The sequence below is a fragment of the Aegilops tauschii genome, chromosome 6 (assembly GCF_002575655.3).
Source record: "Aegilops tauschii subsp. strangulata cultivar AL8/78 chromosome 6, Aet v6.0, whole genome shotgun sequence".
In the NCBI taxonomy this organism is placed as follows: domain Eukaryota; kingdom Viridiplantae; phylum Streptophyta; class Magnoliopsida; order Poales; family Poaceae; genus Aegilops; species Aegilops tauschii.
In genome coordinates, this window is record NC_053040.3 from 400,966,609 (window position 1) to 400,985,959 (window position 19,351).

The 19,351-nt window shown below is 43.9% G+C and overlaps 1 protein-coding gene across 1 annotated transcript; it reads right to left on the reverse strand.

The window, feature by feature from the left end:
- Positions 1-7,038: 7,038 nt before the first annotated feature.
- On the reverse strand, positions 7,039-7,979 carry LOC141026118 (uncharacterized). The gene is made up of 3 exons (XM_073502091.1): positions 7,322-7,979; positions 7,184-7,246; positions 7,039-7,073 (listed from the first exon to the last, which is right to left on the reverse strand). Exons 1-3 carry the CDS (start codon positions 7,977-7,979, stop codon positions 7,039-7,041), a joined length of 756 nt encoding a protein of 251 aa, XP_073358192.1.
- Positions 7,980-19,351: the final 11,372 nt, after the last annotated feature.

The following is a 19,351-nucleotide window of genomic DNA, read 5'->3' on the forward strand; positions in this document are numbered from 1 at the left end:
GATGAGGAGGTCACTTCCAAGAAGAAGGTGATCAAGAAGGAACAAGTTGTTGCTGCTGGCATCAAGCCAGGAATGAAGAAGAAGGCTCCTGCTCAGAGGAAGCCCATGTCCAAAGCTAGAGCCTCAACTCAGGAAACCATGGAGTTCAATCCTCAACCAAGAGAAGAAGAGGTTGCTGGAGGCAAGAAAAGGAAAGAAAGAGTCAAGAAGACCATTGCCAGAGTGATTGGCAGATCACCAATGATGAAAGATCCAGATGAAGATGATGAGGAAGAAGTAGATGCTGCACCAGCTCAGAAATCTCAGAAATTGATGGGAGATGCTATCAAGTCTGGGGCTGCTCCATCCAAGCCCAAGACAGCTCCCAAGGCATTAGCTCAAGCTCCAAAGCCAACAATACCTAAGAGAAGCACAAGAAATATCTCAACTGCAGAGAAGAACAAGGCCCCAGTGCCTGAAGTTCAAGAAGATGAGGAGCAACAAGTACTCGGGATGCTCAAACCAAAAATTCCATATCATGATGACACTCATCCAGTAGCAGAGAACATGAATGTGAGAAAATATGTAGGTCTCAGATTATGGAGGCAGACACACCCATATGCTACAAGGAGAAGGACTACTGTGGATTGCATGTTTCACACCAAGGAGCAACAAGACTTCTATGAGACAATTCTTTTGGACAAGAAGCCCATAGTCAGTGACATGAGATGGGTCGACTGGAAATTCATTGATGACAATGAAGATTACTTCCCTGGAGTTCATGAGAGCTGCAGAATGAATGGAGTGGTCATTTTTGTTGGTCAGAAATTAACTAAATGGAATGATGAGATGGTGATGCAATTTTATCCCACTGCACATTTTTACCCAGATGGCAAGATAGTTTGGATGACTGAAGGTACAAGGTACCAATCTTCAATTGCTGAGTGGGCCAAGCTGATCAATGCCCCTGAAGAGGCTGAGGATGACACAGATGTCTATGCCAAGCCCATGAAAGACCATAACTCCATGGCACACATGTACAAGGAGATTCCCGATTCTGCCTTGGAGACTCACAAATTTGGCTTTATTTACTATCTGTTGTGAGGGCTGCCAACCATCAACACTATATTGAGGCATACCTTGTTGTTGGGAAACGTAATATTTCAAAAATTTACCTACGATCACGCAATATCTATCTAGGAGAAGCATAGCAATGAGCGGGGAGAGTGTGTCCACGTACCCTCGTAGACCGAAAACGGAAGCGTTTAGTAACGCGGTTGATGTAGTTGAACGTCTTCGAGATCCAACCGATCCAAGTAGCAAACGCACGGCACCTCCGCGATCTGCACAAGTTCATCTCGGTGACGTCCCTCGAACTCTTGATCCAGTTGAGGCCGAGGGAGAGTTTCGTCAGCACTACGACAATATGACCGAGGTGTAAAACTGTGGAGGGGGGCACCACACACGGCTAAGAGAAACTTTGGTGTGCCTTTGGGGTTCCCCCTGCCTACGTATATAAAGGAGGGGGGAAGAGGAGGCCGGCCTAGGAGGGGCGCGCCTATAGGGGGAGTCCAACTAGGATTCCCAATCCTAGTTGGAGTCCCCTTCCTTTTCCAAGAGGGGAGAGAGGGAAGGAGTAGGAGAGGCAGAAGAAAAGAGGGGGCGCCGCCCCCTCCCTAGTCCTATTCGGACCAGCCCATGGGGGGGGCGTGGCCTCCCCTTGTGTCCCTTCTCTCCTTTCCACTAAGGCCCATGAAGGCCCAATACTTCCCCCAGCGAATTCCCGTAACTCTCCGGTACTCCAAAAAATACCCGAACCACTAAGAACCTTTCCGATGTCCGAATATAGCCTTCCAATATATCGATCTTTACATCTCGACCATTTCGAGACTCCTCGTCATGTCCGTGATCTCATCCGTGTAGGGGAACGCAACAGAAAATGAAATTTTTCGGTATAGCGAGCACGCCCAGGACCACTATGGAGACTACATACAAGGTTTGATCTGACCCGTACCGACTCGAAACGCAACGGAAGAAGAGTCGGTGTAGATCGTCGATGCAGATCCCCGCAGCTAGGATTTACAACCTCCCAACCGCGAGGATGTACTCCCTCTCCGGACAGCTCTTCGGGAGGCGGTCGGACAGTCCCCCGGACGATGTCGCAGACAGCCCTTCGGGAGGACCCTCGAAACTCGGACGGAGACTCGGACAGCCCTTCGGGAGGACACTCGAACAGCCCCTCGGGCAAAAGATCGAAACTACAATCTCTCTACGGGGTTGCACACATACGGTGTCAGCTATCCGGCAGGGCTTCGCCGTCCAGAACTAGTTCCTGCCGGAACCCAGACAACCTTACGGCTCTACGAAACTCTTTTCGTGGGAGGGAGAGAAGAAGCCAGATAATGCATGGCATGTGTATGAGAGAAAGGGATGAAGAGATGGCAGCCCTCACCTCCTCTATTTATAGGAAAACCAAGGGGTAGTGTGCCTCCACAAATTACCAAAAAACCCCATGCATTAGGTCACACATGAGGGTGTTAAGGACAAAATGGGATGCCATGTGGAGCTCCAAGGAGCTCCACCACCCATGGCCGGCCACCCCTAGGGGGCCCCCCAAATGGGGTTCCTTCCCTTGTAAGCCACTTCCTTCTAGAACTTTGACCAAGTCAAAAAGGTGGCTCTCCAAAAATATCCCAAAAAGCACTTTCACTATTCATGACGACATTTTTCAGCGTCCGTTCGAACTGAAAATATTTATGTGGGCTTAGAACATTTCCAGTACCCACTAAAATAATTTTCAACGTGTTCCGAAACAATTCCAGTTTTAGTGATTTTCATCTGCGAAACGCATCTGAAGTGGCTCCGGCAGCTCCGAAACATTTCCGGTTTTTATCTCAGAAAATTCCAAAAAGCTTCCAGAATGATTCTGGCACCCTCCAAGAATTATCAGGCATTTGCCGAAACCAATCTGACTTAATGGTATATCCCGAAACAACTTTTCGGTACCATCGAAACTTATCCGATGACCTCTCTCTGTGGTACGATTCCGCTGTCCGAAACCTTTCCGGTGTCCGAAACTTTTTCGGTGATTTTCTCTCATACTCCCTGTCTAGTATTCAGCAGATAGATGACCCTTAAGCGTGTGACCCTATAGGTTCGGTGAAGTATAGACATGACCCGGAACCCCTTCCGATCAAGGATCAACATCGGAGCCGTGGACACCCATATTGACCCCTATACCCACACGAATAAATATTCGAGTGAACCTCCAGTTGCAGTGAGCTATTCCTTTTGCTTCGCGATATGTCACAAACACCCGAGGTGAGATTTATTGCATTCCTGTGGATCAACAATTTGTCCAGCATGCAAGTTACCTCGTTACCGGTTTTGTTCTCTTATCTCGTTTCCGTGTTCCGGCATCCCAGTGATCAAATCACAATGTGTCTGGCCAGACGATGATGGATACCGTTACACCGAGAGGGCCCGAGTATATCTCTCCATCGTCGGAGGAGCAAATCCCAATCTTGAGCTATCTTGTTACTTCCTATACTTTTCCGTGAACCTGTAAGCTGCCGTAATAGCCACCCAGTTACGGATGACGTTTAACAAACCCCAAAGTTCACGAAGCAAGCACGAAGGAACTGATACTCTCATGGTCTAAGGAATTATGCAAACATTAACTATCTCAATGATATTAACCATAAACTTGTGACGAACGTATCTCATAGCATAACATCAATCCGGGTTGATTCAACACAAGCGTTCTACCAACATTGTGCCCTCAAAATTGCCGACATAGTCATGCCCATGATCAGGAAAACAAGATCATCATGCAATACTTGAGCTAGTCTCAGAGGCAAGACTAGGAATATATTTTACCGTTTATTATACCACACGTGCAGATGAGTTCCCTCCGAGCCTCGTGGATATTGTAGACTCGAGAATCATTGCAGTTATAGCATGGATCATAAACATTCATTACAAACTTGGAGATACAAAATAACTGTTATTACTGCCTCTAGGGCATATCTCCTACAGACTCCCACTTGCACTAGAGTCATAATCCAGTTACATGGCTTCCCTAACACCAATGGCTATCCTGTGCTGCTCATGTTTTGCTCATGGTAGAGGCTTTGTCATCGGGTTTGATACGTTCAGATCCGTGTGAACTTTGCGTACTTTCACTAAACCTTCTTCGACATGATGTCGAATGAGTTTATATTTGCGTTGAATATGTCTTGTCTTATGGTGCGAACTTGGCTCCCTTGCCTGAGCCACGGCGCCACTATTATCACAATAGATCTCCACCGGGTCCTGGGCACTAGGAACCACACCAAGGTCTTCAAGAAATTTCTTGATCCATACCGCCTCCTTGGAGGCTTCTGAAGCGGCAACATACTCCGCCTCCGTCGTAGAATCCGCCACAGTCTTTTGTTTGGAACTTTTCCAATCAACTGCGCCGCCGTTCAATATGAAAACATAGCCTGATTGAGATTTGAAGTCATCTGGGTCAGTCATGAAGCCTGCATCAGTGTAACCACTTACAATGAGCTCTTCATCACCTCCGTACACAAGGAGTAAATCCTTGGTCCTTCTGAGGTACTTAAGAATACCCTTGACTGCGGCCCAGTGTTCCAACCCTGGATCACTTTGGTACCGGCTGCTAACACTTAGCGCATAGATAACATCTGGTCTTGTACATAGCATGGCATACATAATAGAACCAATTGCCGAGGCATATGGAACATCATTCATTTGTACTCGCTCATCCAGAGTCCGAGGACTCTGGTTCTTGCAAAGCACTGTGCCAGGTGACATGGGGAGTAGGCCTTTCTTGGAGTTCTCCATGTTGAACCTTTTCAACACCTTGTCAATGTACGTGCTTTGGCTAAGCGCTATCAGGCGTTTTGATATATCTCTATAGATTCTGATGCCCAATACATATGCCGCTTCACCTAAGTCTTTCATTGAAAAACTTTTCTTCAATGAGTCTTTTATTTCGCTAAGAAAATTCACGTCATTTCCAATCAACAATATGTCATCCACATACAAGATTAGAAATGCTTTTGCGCTCCCACTAAACTTCTTGTAAACACAAGATTCTTTGTCATTCCTGATGAAGCCAAACTCTTTGACCACTTCATCAAAACGAATGTTCCAGCTCCTTGATGCTTGCTTCAGACCATAAATGGCTTTCTGAAGTTTGCATACCTTTCCAGCATCCTCATGAATGACAAAACCTTCTGGCTGTATCATGTATACATCCTCTTTGAGGTTTCCATTTAGGAAAGCCGTTTTGACATCCATCTGCCATATTTCATAGTCGAAATAAGCAGCAATTGCTAGCAATATCCGAACAGACCTAAGCATAGCTACTGGCGAGAAAGTCTCGTCGTAGTCCACTCCTGGAACTTGTGTGAACCCTTTCGCGACAAGTCTAGCTTTGTGGATAGTAATGTTACCATCCGCATCCGTCTTTCTTTTGAAAATCCATTTACAACCGATGGGCTTTACGCTTTCTGGAAGTTCTTCCAAGTTCCAAACTTGGTTTTCGTACATGGATTCCATTTCGGATCTCATGGCTTTGTGCCATTCTTTTGAGCTGGGCCCCGCCATCACTTCCTTGTAGTGCGCAGGTTCATCGTCTTCAAGAATGAAGATTTGTTTATGAAACCACTCAGGTGGCTGGATAGCCCTACCTGATCTGCGCGGTTCAGTTACAACATTGTCTGAAGTCTCCGCATCACATGCGACAACTTCCCGCTCGGTTGTAGGGATAATTAGCGGAATTTCTTCCGGTTCCTTAGCCATATCAACGGTTGCCGAAGATTCACTAATCTCATTAAGTTGTACTGTCCTCCCACTCACTTCTTTAGTGAGAAACTCTTTCTCTAGAAAGACTCCATGTTTTGCAACAAACACTTTGTTCTCGGAGGCGTGGTAGAAAGAATACCCAACCGTCTCCTTGGGATAACCTACAAAGTAACATTTGTCTGATCTGGGATCAAGTTTGCTTGGCTGTAAACGCTTTACATAAGCTTCACAACCCCAAATTTTGAAAAACGACAGGTCGGGTTTCTTCCCGTGCCACATCTCATGTGGCGTCGTCTCAACAGATTTAGACGGTGCTTTGTTTAGTGTGTGAGCAGCAGTAAGTAGTGCATGACCCCAAAAAGATATCGGAAGATTTGTAAGAGACATCATTGACCTTACCATGTCCAACAAGGTTCGGTTACGTCGTTCCGATACTCCATTTCTCTGTGGAGTTCCGGGAGGCGTAAGCTGTGAAACGATTCCACGATCACTCAAATGTTGGCCAAACTCATGACTAAGATATTCGCCTCCGCGATCAGACCGCATAAACTTAATCTTTTTGTTATGATGATTTTCTACCTCATTCTGAAATTCTTTGAACTTTTCAAAGGTTTCCGATTTATGCTTCATTAAGTAGATATAGTCATACCTACTCAAATCATCAGTAAAAGTCTCGAAGTAAAAATATCCACCCCGTGCGCCTGTGTTCATTGGACCACATACATCACTATGTATTATTTCCAATAATTCACCCGCCCGTTCAGGATGACCCGTGAACGGCGTCTTGGTCATTTTCCCCATCAGGCAAGCTTCACATGTGTCAAATGATTCAAAATCAAGGGTCGGTAAAACTCCACTTTATGGAGTCTTTGCATGCGTTTCTTACCGATGTGGCCAAGGCGACAGTGCCACATGAAAGTGGTGGTGGTATCAGCCTTCTTAAGGCGTTTAGCATTCACGTTAAAGACATCATTTCCACATTCAAGATTTAGTATGAAAAGGCCCCCAACAATGGGTGCAAATCCATAAAACATATCCTTACAATAAAGTGAACAACCATTGTTCTCAGACTTGTACGAATACCCATCGTGTACCAAACATGATCTGGAGATAATGTTTCTACACAACAGTGGAACAAAATAACAGTTACTTAGTTCTAAGATAAATCCTGAAGGGAGACGCAGAGGCATAATGCCGACGGCTTGAGCGGCGATCCCAGCGCCGTTCCCGACGCGCATCATGACTTCATTCTTTGCTAGCTTGCGCACCTTCTGAAGTCCCTGTATCGAGTTGCAAATGTGAGCAACCGATCCGGTATCAAATACCCAAGACTTAGAGTTTTCGCTAGCAAGCAAAACGTGAATGACATTAACTTGTATAACAATTATACCTTTTCCGGTTTTCCCGGTCTTCTTATCTTCCAAATACTTCTTGCAGTTTCTCTTCCAGTGTCCTGTGCCCTTGCAGTAAAAGCACTCAGTTTCATTCTTGGCTCCGCCCTTAGAGTTGCTTTGGGAGCCGGTCTTACCGGTGCCCTTGCCCTTCTTTGGCTTGCCTTTCTTCTTTTTGAAACTGGCGGTTTTATTCACAAGCAACACTTGCTTGCGATTTTTCCGCAGTCCTCCTTCTGTAGTTTTCAGCATGGCGAGCACCTCTTCCGGTGTCTTCTCCATCCCTGTCATGTTGTAGTTCATGACAAAACCGTCGTAAGACGGGGGGAGTGAAGAAAGCAACATGTCCATCATATGGCCAGGTGGAAGTGGAAATTCTAGGGCTTTAAGCCTTTCAGAATAGCCAATCATTTTGACCACGTGTTCGCCAACTGAACTACCCTCAGCCATCTTGCATTCCATCAAAGCCTTCATGATATCAAATCGTTCAGACTTTGCGGTTTCCTTGTACAGAGCATCCAATTCCCGGATCATATCACGGGCTTTATGGAATTCAAAACGTTTTTGAAGCCCTGGACTCATGCAAGCTAGCATGAGGCACTGCACTAAGTTGTGATCATCATCCTTAGTGGCCCAGAAATTTTGTTCATCTTCCGGTGCATCTGCCGCTGGTTTAGCTGGAAGAGCAGTTTCAAGCACGCACAATTTCTTAGCGCTCCTGAGGACAATCCTCAGGTTACGAACCCAGTCCGCATAGTTGTTTCCAGTCGTAGCTAACTTCTCTTTCTCTAACATCGGGCCTAAGTTGAACGCGGTGTTGTGAGCCATTTGATCTACAACGGAAACACAAGTTTCACTTAGACTTTGTTTATAATGAAATTTGCACTAGTGAATAAACATTTTATTCTAAAATGCACTCCCACTCAAATCAATATCTCTCAAAATTTATTATGAGTGATTCAAGATCCGTGTCTTGCATGTTCGCCATTGGTGTAACACCACTGATGACGAAAATCTTAACCGGTAGGCCAACTTGCCAATCACATCACTACGTGACTCTTGTTCATATTTTGATGCGTGTGTTCTGAGCTCATGACGGCCATGCCTGAAAGTCAAGACAACCAAGTGATCTCGCTGCGAGGTCTCAACTCACCCGCCTCACACTTCTCTAATCGTTCGTACCCGTGTGACACGGCGCACCCTGAAAAGATAGGTGCCGTGACGGTGCTACACTTGGGAGAACACTACCTACTTGATATCTTTAAGTGAGAGATCACCCTAATAAAAGCAACTACCGCGCAATCAAGAAGGGTGCATCATAGGGGATAAACATCTCAGGCAATTCATAATTAGCATGATATGGTATAGCGCTTTCTGACGGAGAAGTCTTTCAATTCTTCGTCTTCGGCATTTGCGTCGGTGTTCACCTTTGCGAAGATTGCCACCACCTTGTCGATGCACCAGATAATATTGCTATCTCTATAGCTAATAATATAAGTGCATTACTTAAGGTTGACACGCAGGTCATTAAAGTGCAATCATATGGCTCCAGCCATCATGCCGAATCATGACACGCAGGTCATGTTAATTACATCATATAGTCATCTCATACACAATCAAATTGAATATGAGCATTGCTATACCACATCACATGCACATCCTGCAAAACCAAGTTAGACGCCTCTAATCGGTTTATGCAAAATTTTATTTTACGTGGCTTCTAAGGTTTTGACTTAAACCGCAGCTACCAACGTTTTATCATCAAGTATGATTATTCAAGTTGCTAGATTAACATCTCGGGATGTATGAAACACGAGATAATTAAATCTCGAGCCCCATACTAAACTTCGTCATACGCATGACCCCCGTGCAGATCATATCTGCAATGCCCTTTCATCTGCGAATTTCATCTTTCTTTTGACTATGGCAGAACCCAAAGAACTGATAGCACTTCCACGATCAATCAGGATCACGGATTGCCAGAACTTTGTCAAATTCTACCATGCTGTCTCGAGATTGAGCAAACACAAATTCTAGGGAAGCAACAAGAACGTCGGGTAACAGATTTCATCTGTCACCCGCATAAATAATTTTTAGCAATAGATCATCTACTCCAAAATTTATATTATGCAATACCCAAACATCTCCATGTATTCTAGATCGTAACCTGCATCTACATATAGCACGGCTCTTGATGCCACTGTAGGGGAACGCAACAGAAAACGAAAATTTTCGGTATAGCGAGCACGCCCAGGACCACTATGGAGACTACATACAAGGTTTGATCTGATCCGTACCGACTCGAAACGCAACGGAAGAAGAGTCGGTGTAGATCGTCGATGCAGATCCCCGCAACTAGGATTTACAACCTCCCAACCGCGAGGATGTACTCCCTCTCCGGACAACTCTTCGGGAGGCGGTTGGACAGTCCCCCGGACGATGTCGCGGACAGCCCTTCGGGAGGACCCTCGAAACTCGGACGGAGACTCGGACAGCCCTTCGGGAGGACACTCGAACAGCACCTCGGGCAAAAGATCAAAACTACAATCTCTCTACGGGGTTGCACACATACGGTGTCAGCTATCCGGCAGGGCTTCGCCGTCCAGAACTAGTTCCTGCCGGAACCCAGACAACCTTACGGCTCTACGAAACTCTTTTCGTGGGAGGGAGGGAAGAAGCCATATATTGCATGACATGTGTATGAGAGCAAGGGATGAAGAGATGGCAGCCCTCACCTCCTCTATTTATAGGAAAACCAAGGGGTAGTGTGCCTCCACAAATTACCAAAAAAACCCCATGCATTAGGTCACACATGAGGGTGTTAAGGACAAAATGGGATGCCATGTGGAGCTCCAAGGAGCTCCACCACCCATGGCCGGCCACCCCTAGGCCCCCCCCAAATGGGGTTCCTTCCCTTGTAAGCCACTTCCTTCTAGAACTTTGACCAAGTCAAAAAGGTGGCTCTCCAAAAATATCCCACAAAGCACTTTCACTATTCACGACGACATTTTTCAGCGTCCGTTCGAACTGAAAATATTTATGTGGGCTTAGAACATTTCTAGTACCCACTAAAATAATTTTCAACGCGTTCCGAAACAATTCCGGTTTTAGTGATTTTCATCTGCGAAACGCATCTGAAGTGGCTCCGGCAGCTCCGGAACATTTCCGGTTTTTATCTCAGAAAATTCCAAAAAGCTTCCAGAATGATTCTGGCACCCTCCAAGAATTATCAGGCATTTGCCGAAACCAATCTGACTTAATGGTATATCCCGAAACAACTTTTTGGTACCATCGAAACTTATCCGATGACCTCTCTCTGCGGTACGATTCCGCTGTCCAAAACCTTTCCGATGTCCGAAACTTTTTCGGTGATTTTCTCTCATACTCCCTGTCTAGTATTCAGCAGATAGATGACCCTTAAGCGTGTGACCCTATAGGTTCGGTGAAGTATAGACATGACCCGGAACCCCTTCCGATCAATTATCAACATCGGAGCCGTGGACACACATGTTGACCCCTATACCCACACGAATAAATATTCAAGTGAACCTCTAGTTGCAGTGAGCTATTCCTTTTGCTTAGTGAAATGTCACAAACACCCGAGGTGAGATTTATTGCATTCCTGTGGATCAACAATTTGTCCAGCATGCAAGTTACCTCGTTACCGGTTTTGTTCTCTTTTCTCGTTTCCGTGTTCCGGCATCCCAGTGATCAAATCACAATGTGTCTGGCCAGACGATGATGGATACCGTTACACCGAGAGGGCCCGAGTATATCTCTCCATTGTCGGAGGAGCAAATCCCAATCTTGAGCTATCTTGTTACTTCCTATACTTTTCCGTGAACCTGTAAGCTGCCGTAATAGCCACCCAGTTACGGATGACGTTTAACAAACCCCAAAGTTCACGAAGCAAGCACGAAGGAACTTGATACTCTCATGGTCTAAGGAATTATACAAACATTAACTATCTCAATGATATTAACCATAAACTTGTGACGAAGGTATCTCATAGCATAACATCAATCCGGGTTGATTCAACACAAGCGTTCTACCAACATTGTGCCCTCAAAATTGTCGGCATAGTCATGCCCATGATCAGGAAAACAGGATCATCATGCAATACTTGAGCTAGTCTTAGAGGCAAGACTAGGAATATATTTTACCGTTTATTATACCACACGTGCATATGAGTTCCCTCCGAGCCTCGTGGATATTGTAGACTCGAGAATCATTGCAGTTATAGCATGGATCATAAACATTCATTACAAACTTGGAGATACAAAATAACTGTTATTACTGCCTCTAGGGCATATCTCCTACAATCCGAGACTCCGAACAAACTTCGGTCATCAAATCACATAACTCATAATACAAATCGTCATCGAACGTTAAGCGTGCGGACCTTACGTGTTTGAGAACTATGTAGACATGACCGATACACTTCTCCGGTCAATAACCAATAGCGGAACCTGGATGCTCATATTGGCTCCTACATATTCTACGAAGATCTTTATCAGTCAAACCACATAACAACATACGTTGTTCCCTTTGTCATCGGTATGTTACTTGCCCGAGATTCGATCGTCGGTATCATCTGACCTAGTTCAATCTTGGTACCGGCAAGTCTCTTTACTCGTTCTGTAATGCATCATCCCGCAACTAACTCGTTAGTCACATTGCTTGCAAGGCTTATAGTGATGAGCATTACCGAGAGGGCCCAGAGATACCTCTCCGACACTCGGAGTGACAAATCCTAATCTCGATATATGCCAACTCAACAAACACCATCGGAGACACATGTAGGGCATCTTTATAATCACCCAGTTATGTTGTGACGTTTGATAGCACACAAGGTGTTCCTCCGGTATTCGGGAGTTGCATAATCTCATAGTTAGAGGAACATGTATAAGTCATGAAGAAAGCAATAGCAATAAAACTCAACGATCATAATGCTAAGCTAACTGATGGGTCTTGTCCATCACATCATTCTCTAATGATGTGATCCCGTTCATCAAAGGACAACACATGTCTATGCTCAGGAAACATAACCATCTTTGATTAACGAGCTAGTCAAGTAGAGGCATACTCGGGACACTCTGTTTTGTCTATGTATTCACACATGCACTAAGTTTCCGGTTAATACAATTCGAGCATGAATAATAAACATTTATCATGATATAAGGAAATATAAATAACAACTTTATTATTGTCTCTAGGGCATATTTCCTTCAGTCTCCCACTTGCACTAGAGTCAGTAATCTAGTTCACATCGCCAACACCAATAGTTCACATCACCATGTGATTAGTTCACATCACCATGTGACTAATACCCAAAGGGTTTTACTAGAGTCAATAATCTAGTTCACATCGCTATGTGATTAACACCCAAAGAGTACTAAGGTGTGATCATGTTTTTCTTGTGAGAGAAGCTCAGTCTATGGGTCTGTCACATTCAGAGCCATATGTATTTTGCAAATTTTCTATGTCTACAATGCTCTACATGGAGCTACTCTAGCTAATTGCTCCCACTTTCAATATGTATCCAGATTGAGACTCAGAGTCATCTGGATCGGTGTAAAAGCTTGCATCGGCGTAACTCTTTACGACGAACTCTTTATCACCTCCATAACCGAGAAATATCTCCTTAGTCTTCTAAGGATAATTTTGACCGCTGTCAAGTGATCCACTCCTGGATTAATATCGTACCCCCTTGCCAAACTCATGGCAAGGTACACAATAGGTTTGGTACACAACATAGCATACTTTATAGAACCTATGGCTAAGGCATAGGGAATGACTTTCATTCTCTTTCTATTTTCTGCCGTGGTCGTGTTTTGAGTCTTACTCAACTTTACACCTTGAAATACAGGAAAGAACTCCTTCTTTGACTTCCATTTCGAACTACTTCAAAAATCTTTTCAAGGTATGTACTCACTGAAAAATCTTATCAAGCGTCTTGATCTATCTCTATAGATCTTGATGCCCAATATGTAAGCAGCTTTACCGAGGTCTTTCTTTGAAAAACTCCTTTCAAACACTCCTTTATGCTTTCCAGAAAATTCTACACCATTCCGATGAACAATATGTCATTCACATATACTTATCAGAAAGACTGTAGTGCTCCCACTCACTTTCTTGTAAATACAGGCTTCACCGCAAGTCTATATAAAACTATATACTTTGATCAACTCATCAAAGCGTATATTCCAACTCCGAGATGCTTGCACCAATCCATAGATGAATCACTGGAGCTTGCACACTTTGCTAGCACCTTTAGGATTGACAAAACCTTCTGGTTGTATCATATACAACTATTCTTTAATAAATCCATTAAGGAATGCAATTTTGATATCCATTTGTCCGATTTCATAAAATGTGGCAATTGCTAACATGATTCGGACAGACTTTAAGCATCGATACGAGTGAGAAAATTTCATCATAGTCAACATCTTGAACTTGTCAAAAACCATTTTTGACAAGTCGAGCTTTGTAGATAGTAACACTAATATCAGCGTCCGTCTTTCTCTTGAAGATCCATTTATTCTCAATGGCTTGCCGATCATCGGGCAAGTCCACCAAAGTCCACACTTTGTTCTCATACATGGATTCTATCTCAGATTTCATGGCCTCAAGACATCTGTCGGAATCTGGGCTCATCATCGCTTCCTCATAGTTCGCAGGTTCATCATGGTCAAGTAACATGAATTCCAGAACAGGATTACTGTACCACTCTCGTGCAGATCGTACTCTGGTTGACCTACGAGGTTCGGTAGTAACTTGATTGAAGTTTCATGATCATCATCATTAAGTTCCTCACTAATTGGTGTCGGCATCACTGGAACTGATTTCAGTGATGAGCTACATTCCAATTCGAGAGAAGGTACAATTACCTTATCAAGTTCTACTTTCCTCCCACTCACTTCTTTCAAGAGAAACTCCTTCTCTAGAAAGGATCCACTCTTAGCAACAAAGATCTTGTCTTCGGATCTGTGATAGAAGGTGTACCCAACAGTTTCTTTTGGGTATCCTATGAAGACACACTTCTCCGATTTGGGTTTGAGCTTATCAGGCTGAAACTTTTCCACATAAGCATCGCAACCCCAAACTTTAAGAAAGGACAGCTTAGGTTTCTTGCTAAACCACCGTTCATACGGTGTCATCTCAACGGATTTTTAGACGGTGCCCTATTTAACGTGAATGCAGGTGTCTCTAATGCATAACCCCAAAACGATAGTGGTAAATCGGTAAGAGACATCATAGATCACACCATATCTAATAAAGTACGGTTATGACGTTCGGACACACCATTACACTGTGGTGTTCCAGATGGCGTGAGTTGCGAAACTATTCCACATTGTTTCAAATGAAGGCCAAACTCGTAACTCAAATATTCGCCTCCGCGATCAGATCGTAGAAACTTTATTTTCTTGTTACGATGATTCTCAACTCCACTATGAAATTCTTTGAACTTTCGAAATGTTTTAGACTTGTGTTTCATTAAGTAGTTATATACATATCTTCTTAAATCATCTATGAAGGTCAGAAAATAACGATACCTGCCGCGAGCCTGAACACTCATCGGACCGCATACATCAGTATGTATTATTTCCAATAAGTTAGTGGCTCGCTCTATCGTTCCGGAGAACGGAGTCTTAGTCATCTTGCCTATGAGGCATGGTTCGCAAGCATCAAGTGATTCATAATCAAGTGATTCCAAAAAGCCCATCAACATGGAGTTTCTTCATGCGCTTTACACCAATATGACCTAAACGGCAGTGACACAAAATAAGTTGCACTATCATTATTAACTTTGTATCTTTTGACATCAATATTATGAATATGTGTATCACTACGATCGAGATTCAATAAACCATTCACCTTGGGTGTATGACCACAGAAGGTTTTATTCATGTAAACAGAATAACAATTATTCTTTGACTTAAATGAATAACCGTATTGCAATAAACATGATACAATCATATTATGCTCAACGCAAACACCAAATAACATTTATATTAGGTTCAAAACTAATCCCCAAGGTAAAGGGAGTATGCGATGGTGATCTTATCAACCTTGGAATCTCTTCCAACACACATCGTCACTTCGCCCTCAACTAGTCTATGTTCAATTTGTAACTCATGTTTTGAGTTACTAATATTAGCAACTGAACCGGTATCAAATACCTAGGGGTTACTATGAACACTAGTAAAGTACATATCAATAATCTATATATCAAATATAACTTTGTTCACTTTGCCATCCTTCTTATCCGCCAAATGTTTGGGGCAGTTCCGCTTCTAGTGACCATTTCTTTTGCAGTAGAAGCACTTGGTTTCAGGCTTAGGTCTAGCTTTGGCTTTCTTCACGGGAGCAACAACTTGCTTGCCATTCTTCTTGAAGTTCCCCTTCTTCCCTTTGCCCTTTTTCTTGAAACTAGTGGTCTTGTCAACCATCAACACTTGACGCTCCTTCTTGATTTCTACCTCCGCAGCTTTTAGCATCGCGAAGAGCTCGGGAATTGTCTTATCCATCCCTTGCATATTATAGTTCATCATGAAGTTCCAGTAACTTGGTGATAGTGACTAGAGAACTCTATCAATCACTATCTTATCTGGAAGATTAACTCCCACTTGATTCAAGCGATTGTAGTACTCAGACATTCTGAGCACATGCTCACTGGTTGAGCTATTTTCCTCCATCTTGTAGGAAAAGTACTTGTTAGAGGTCTCATACCTCTCGACTCGGGCATGAGTCTGAAATACCAATGCCAACTCTTGGAACATCTTATATGCTCCATGGTGTTCAAAACGTTTTTGAAGTCCCAGTTCTATGCCGTAAAGTATGGTGCACTAAACTATCAAGTAGTCATCATACCGAGCTTGTCAAACGTTCATAACGTCTGCATCTGCTCCTGCATCAAGGATATAATTCTTCTATGCAGCAATGAGGATAATCCTCAGATCATGGACCAAGTCCGCATCATTGCTACTATCATCTTTCAACTTATTTTTCTCTAGGAACATATCAAAAATAAAACAGGGGAGCTATACGCGAGCTATTGTTCTACAACATAGATATGCAAAAACTATCAGGACTAAGTTCATGATAAATTAAAGTTCAATTAATCATATTACTTAAGAACTCCCACTTAGATAGACATCTCTCTAGTCATCTAAATGATCACGTGATCCATATCAACTAAACCATGTCCGATCATCACGTGAGATGGAGTAGTCATCAATGGTGAACATCACTATGTTGATCATATCTACTATATGATTCACGCTCGACCTTTCGGTCTCAGTGTTCCGAGGCCATATCTGCATATGCTAGGCTCGTCAAGTTTAACCCAAGTATTCTGCGTGTGCAAAACTGGCTTGCACCCGTTGTATGTGAACGTAGAGCTTATCACACCCGATCATCACGTGGTGTCTCAGCACGAAGAACTGTCGCAACGGTGCATACTCAGTGAGAACATTTATACCATGAAATTTTAGTAAGGGATCATCTCATAATGCTACCGTCGTACTAAGCAAAATATGATGCATAAAAGATAAACATCACATGCAATCAAAATATGTGACATGATATGGCCATCATCATCTTGTGCCTTTGATCTCCATCTCCAAAGTACCATCATGATCTCCATCGTTACCGGCATGACGCCATGATCTCCATCATCTTGATCTTTATCAATGTGTCATCACAAGGTCGTCTCGCCAACTATTGCTTTTGCAACTATTTCTATCGCATAGCGATAAAGTAAAGCAATTATATGGCGCTTGCATCTTATGCAATAAAAGGACAACCATAAGGCTCTTGCCAGTTGCCGATAACTCTAACAAAACATGATCATCTCATACAACAATTTATATCTCATCACGCCTTAACCATATCACATCACAACATGCCCTGCAAAAACAAGTTATACGTCCTCTACTTTGTTGTTGCAAGTTTTACGTGGCTGCTACGGGCTTCGAGCAAGAACCGTTCTTACCTACGCATCAAAACCACAATGATTTTTCGTCAAGTGTGCTGTTTTAACCTTCAAAAAGGACCGGGCGTAGTCAAACTCGATTCAACTAAAGTTGGAGAAGTAGACACCCGCCAGCCACCTGTGTGCAAAGCACGTCGGTAGAACCAGTCTCATGAATGTGGTCATGTAATGTCGGTCTGGGCCGCTTCATCCAACAATACCACCGAATCAAAGTAAGACGTTGCTGGTAAGCAGTATGACTATTATCGCCCACAACTCTTTGTGTTCTACTCGTGCATATAACATCTACGCATAGACCTGGCTCAGCTGCCACTGTTGGGAAACGTAGTATTTCAAAATTTTACCTACGATCAGACAAGATGTAGCAACGAGCGGGGAGAGTGTGTCCACGTACCCTCGTAGACCGAAAGCGGAAGCGTTTAGTAAGGCGGTTGATGTAGTCGAACGTCTTCGCGATCCAACCGATCCAAGTACCGAACGCACGACACCTCCGCGATCTGCACACATTAATCTCGATGACGTCCCTCGAACTCTTGATCCAGTTGAGGCAGAGGGAGAGTTTCGTTAGCACGACGACATGGGGACGGTGACGATGAAGTTACCGGCCCAGGGCTTTGCCTAAGCACTACGACAATATGACCGAGGTGTAAAACTGTGGAGAGGGCACCGCACACTGCTAAGAGAAACTTTGGTGTGCCTTTGGGGTGCCCCCTGCCCATATATAAAGGAGGGGGGAAGAGGAGGCCGGCCTAGGAGGGGCGCTCCTATACGGGGAGTCCAACTAGGATTCCCAATCCTAGTTGGAGTCCCCTTCCTTTTCCAAGAGGGGAGATAGGGAAGGAGTAGGAGAGGGAGAAGGAAAGAGTGGGCGCCGCCCCCTCCCTAGTCCAATTCGGACCAGCCCATGGTGGGGGGCGCGGCCTCCCATTGTGGCTCTTCTCTCCTTTCCACTAAGGCCCAATACTTCCCCCGGCGAATTCCTGTAACTCTCGGGTACTCCAAAAAAATACCGGAACCACTCAGAACCTTTTCGATGTCCGAATATAGCCTTCCAATATATCAATCTTTACGTCTCGACCATTTCAAGAGTCCTCGTCATGTCCGTGATCTCATCCGGGACTCCGAACAAACTTCGGTCATCAAATCACATAACTCATAATACAAATCATCATCGAATGTTAAGCGTGCGGACCCTACGGGTTCGAGAACTATGTAGACATGACCGAGACACTTCTCCGGTCAATAACCAATAGCGGAACCTGGATGCTCATATTGGCTCCTACATGTTCTACGAATATCTTTATCGGTCAAACCGCATAACAACATACGTTGTTCCCTTTGTCATCGGTATATTACTTGCCCGGGATTCGATCGTCGGTATCATCATACCTAGTTCAATCTTGGTACCGGCAAGTCTCTTTACTCGTTCCGTAATGAATCATCCCGCAACTAACTCATTAGTCACATTGCTTGCAAGGCTTATAGTGATGAGCATTACAGAGAGGGCCCAGAGATACCTCTCCGACACTCGGAGTGACAAATCCTAATCTCGATCTGTGCCAACTCAACAAACACCACCGGAGACACCTGTAGAGCATCTTTATAATCACCCAGTTACGTTGTGACGTTTGATAGCACATAAGGTGTTCCTCCGGTATTCGGGAGTTGCATAATCTCATAGTTAGAGGAACATGTATAAGTCATGAAAAAAGCAATAGCAATAAAACTCAATGATCATAATGCTAAGCTAACGGATGTGTCTTGTCCATCACATCATTCTCTAATGATGTGATCCCGTTCATCAAATGACAACACATGTCTATGGTCAGGAAACATAACCATCTTTGATTAACGAGCTAGTCAAGTAGAGGCATACTAGGGACACTCTGTTTTGTCTATGTATTCACACATGCACTAAGTTTCCCGTTACTACAATTCTAGCATGAATAATAAACATTTATCATGATATAAGGAAATATAAATAACAACTTTATTATTGCCTCTAGGGCATATTTCCTTCACTTGTTGCCCAAATCAGGAGATGACAGGATGATCAGAGGACACTCAATCAACTTGTTACATATGTTTGATGTGCCAGAGAAGTTCAAGGTCATGACCTTGATTGTTGAAACGATTAAGAGGACTGCAGCATATCAGAAGAGGTCATGTG

What these genes read in the sequence shown, in the direction of transcription:
- LOC141026118 (XM_073502091.1), bottom strand. Translation starts at nt 7,979, where the DNA reads ATGTTAGAGAAAGAGAAGTTAGCTACGACTGGAAACAACTATGCGGAC. An exon ending in AAAGAAGGGCAAGGGCACCG is followed by an intron (nt 7,247 to 7,321) that starts GTAAGACCGGCT and finishes GCAAGGGCACAG; the next exon opens with GACACTGGAAGAGAAACTGC. An exon ending in GACCGGGAAAACCGGAAAAG is followed by an intron (nt 7,074 to 7,183) that starts GTATAATTGTTA and finishes AACTCGATACAG; the next exon opens with GGACTTCAGAAGGTGCGCAA.